Genomic DNA, 2,617 nt, shown 5'->3' with positions numbered 1-2,617 from the left:
GTCTGTCTGTCTGCTTATCTGTCTATCTGTCTATCTTCTATCTATCATCTATCTATCTATCTATCTATCTATCTATCTATCTATCTATCTATCTATCTATCTTTCTATCTATCATCTATCTATCTTCTATCTATCATCTATCATCTATCTGTCTGTCTGTCTGTCTGTCTGTCTGTCTATCTGTCTGTCTATTTTTCTGTCTATCTATCTTCTATCTATTATCTATCCTCTATCTATCTATCTATCTATCTATCTATCTATCTATCTATCTATCTATCTATCTATCTATCTATCTATCTAGTATTTATCTAGTATCTCTCTTCTCTTCTCTCTCTTCTCCTCTTCTCTTCTATCCATCTATCTATCTATCTATCTATCTATCTATCTATCTATCTATCTATCTATCTATCTATCTATCTATCTATCTACCTACCTACCTACCTACCTACCTACCTACCTACCTACCTACCTACCTATCTACCTATCTACCTATCTACCTACCTACCTACCTACCTACCTATCTACCTATCTACCTATCTACCTATCTACCTATCTACCTACCTACCTATCTACCTACCTACCTACCTACCTATCTATCATCTATCTATCTATCTATCTATCTATCTATCTATCTATCTATCTATCTATCTACCTACCTACCTACCTACCTACCTACCTACCTACCTATCTACCTATCTACCTACCTACCTACCTACCTACCTACCTACCTACCTATCATCTATCTATCTATCTATCTATCTATCTATCTATCTATCTATCAAACAACTGGTGTGTTTTTGTCCCTTTCTTTTGCAGATGAATCATTCACATCATCAGGCTAGTACCCCATCTCACTTGCCCATATGGAGTGCGAAAATCACACAAAGGTTTACCATTTTATCATCGTTGGGTTCCCTTACCCCCATGACCTCCAATTTATTTTGTTTGTCTTCTTTCTACTTATCTACCTAATGACCTTCTTAGGAAACCTCCTCATCCTCTTGGCAGTGGCCTTTGAACCCCAGCTGCACAAGCCCATGTACTGGTTCCTTTGCCATCTATCCCTCTTGGACATGACCGTATCCTCTGTGGTGGTACCCAAGGTGGTGGCTGGATTCCTGGAAGGGGGCAGCATTATCTCTTTTGGTGGCTGTGTGACTCAGCTGTTCTTCTTCCACTTCTTGGGATGCACTGAATGCTTTCTTTACACTGTGATGGCTTACGACCGCTTCCTGGCCATCTGCAAGCCACTCCGCTATGGCAACATCATGAGCCACAAAGCTTGCCTCTGTCTCTCCTTGGGAACCTTGTTCGGTGGCTCAATACACTCGATGATACAAACCACCCTCACCTTCCACTTGCCCTACAGCCGTGGCAACCAAGTGGCTTACATCTTCTGTGACATCCCCGCTGTCTTGAAGTTAGCCTGTGCTGACACCACACTCAATGAGACGGCCACCTTCGTAGACATTGGTTTCTTGGCCATGACTTGCTTCCTCCTTATCATGGCCTCCTACATCTACATCATCTCAGCTATTCTCAGGATTCGTAATGCTGAAGGACGACGTAGGGCGTTCTCCACTTGTGCTGCGCACCTCACCGTTGTGGTGACTTACTACGTTCCCCTGGTGTTCATCTATCTCCGTCCAGGGTCCCAAGACCCTCTGGATGGAGTGGTAGCAGTCTTCTACACCACAATTACGCCACTCCTAAATCCCATCATATATACCCTTAGGAACAAAGAGATGAAAAATGCATTAAGAAAACTCTGCCTATGGCGTTTGCTGACCCCCAGTTGATTGCTTCCCCTTTTTTCACCTCATAAAATCATTTAATTATTTTATTGGATCAGCAAGGGGCAGGACAAAGCAGCCCAAGGTCAAGGATCATTCACAGATTACTTGAGGATGAAGAAATGTTTAGGAGAACTAAACAATTCCTTATAATTTGAGGATGGGGGGAGAAAAAGAAATTGGGGAACTGTGGCATTAAGAAAGGAACAGAAGGGACTGAAAGTCTGTAGAGACTTCTCAGATTCTCAGTCATCCAAGTCATGGTTGTCCCAAAAGCTGTTTTTTAGGAGGCAACTGGACTTTCTTGTTTTTTGCTTTAAAGACATTTCACTTCTCATCCAAGAAGCTTCTTCAGGATAGTGGGGAATGGAAGGATTTATATAGAGACTTGTTCTGACCCCTCTTCTTCCCTCGCCCACACAGAACACGCTCTGGAACAATACTACTTCAACAGGATTTATTGCACAGACAGACAGACAGATCCTTGGCAGTAATCCACCACGACAAGGCTCTCAGACACCTCCAACACAGAGACATGATAGCAGCTGTCCAGCATGCTAAGCTTCCAAGATAGAACTTCTCGAATAATTCCTTCGTTGACTTCTGCAAAGGGCGTATGCTCAGTCAATCCTTCTATAGACTGAAGGGGAGTCTACTTATCAGCAGCTGAGAGCAATTACCTCCGGTAACTGTGCCCTTGCTCCAGTGGTGGGTTTCTGCCGGATCGCACCGGATCGCGCGATCCGGTTGGCCAATGAACCCGGAAGTAAGTTTCCTGCCCCGCCCCTTTCACGGGACGGCACTTGCCTGCGCTCCACCAGCTC

At 43.8% G+C, this 2,617-nt stretch overlaps 1 protein-coding gene across 1 annotated transcript; it reads left to right on the top strand.

Annotated features, from left to right (window-relative positions):
- Positions 1-863: 863 nt before the first annotated feature.
- LOC309381715 (olfactory receptor 10G6-like) lies at positions 864-1,799 on the top strand (the record flags this gene model as incomplete). Its single annotated transcript, XM_081933000.1, has 1 exon — positions 864-1,799. One exon carries the CDS (start codon positions 864-866, stop codon positions 1,797-1,799), a length of 936 nt encoding a protein of 311 aa, XP_081789126.1.
- Between the last annotated feature and the right edge of the window lie 818 nt (positions 1,800-2,617).

Source organism: Natrix helvetica (assembly GCF_964273705.1).
Source record: "Natrix helvetica genome assembly, chromosome: Z".
NCBI classification, from domain to species: domain Eukaryota; kingdom Metazoa; phylum Chordata; class Lepidosauria; order Squamata; family Natricidae; genus Natrix; species Natrix helvetica.
This window is presented reverse-complemented; position numbering and strand designations above follow the sequence as displayed.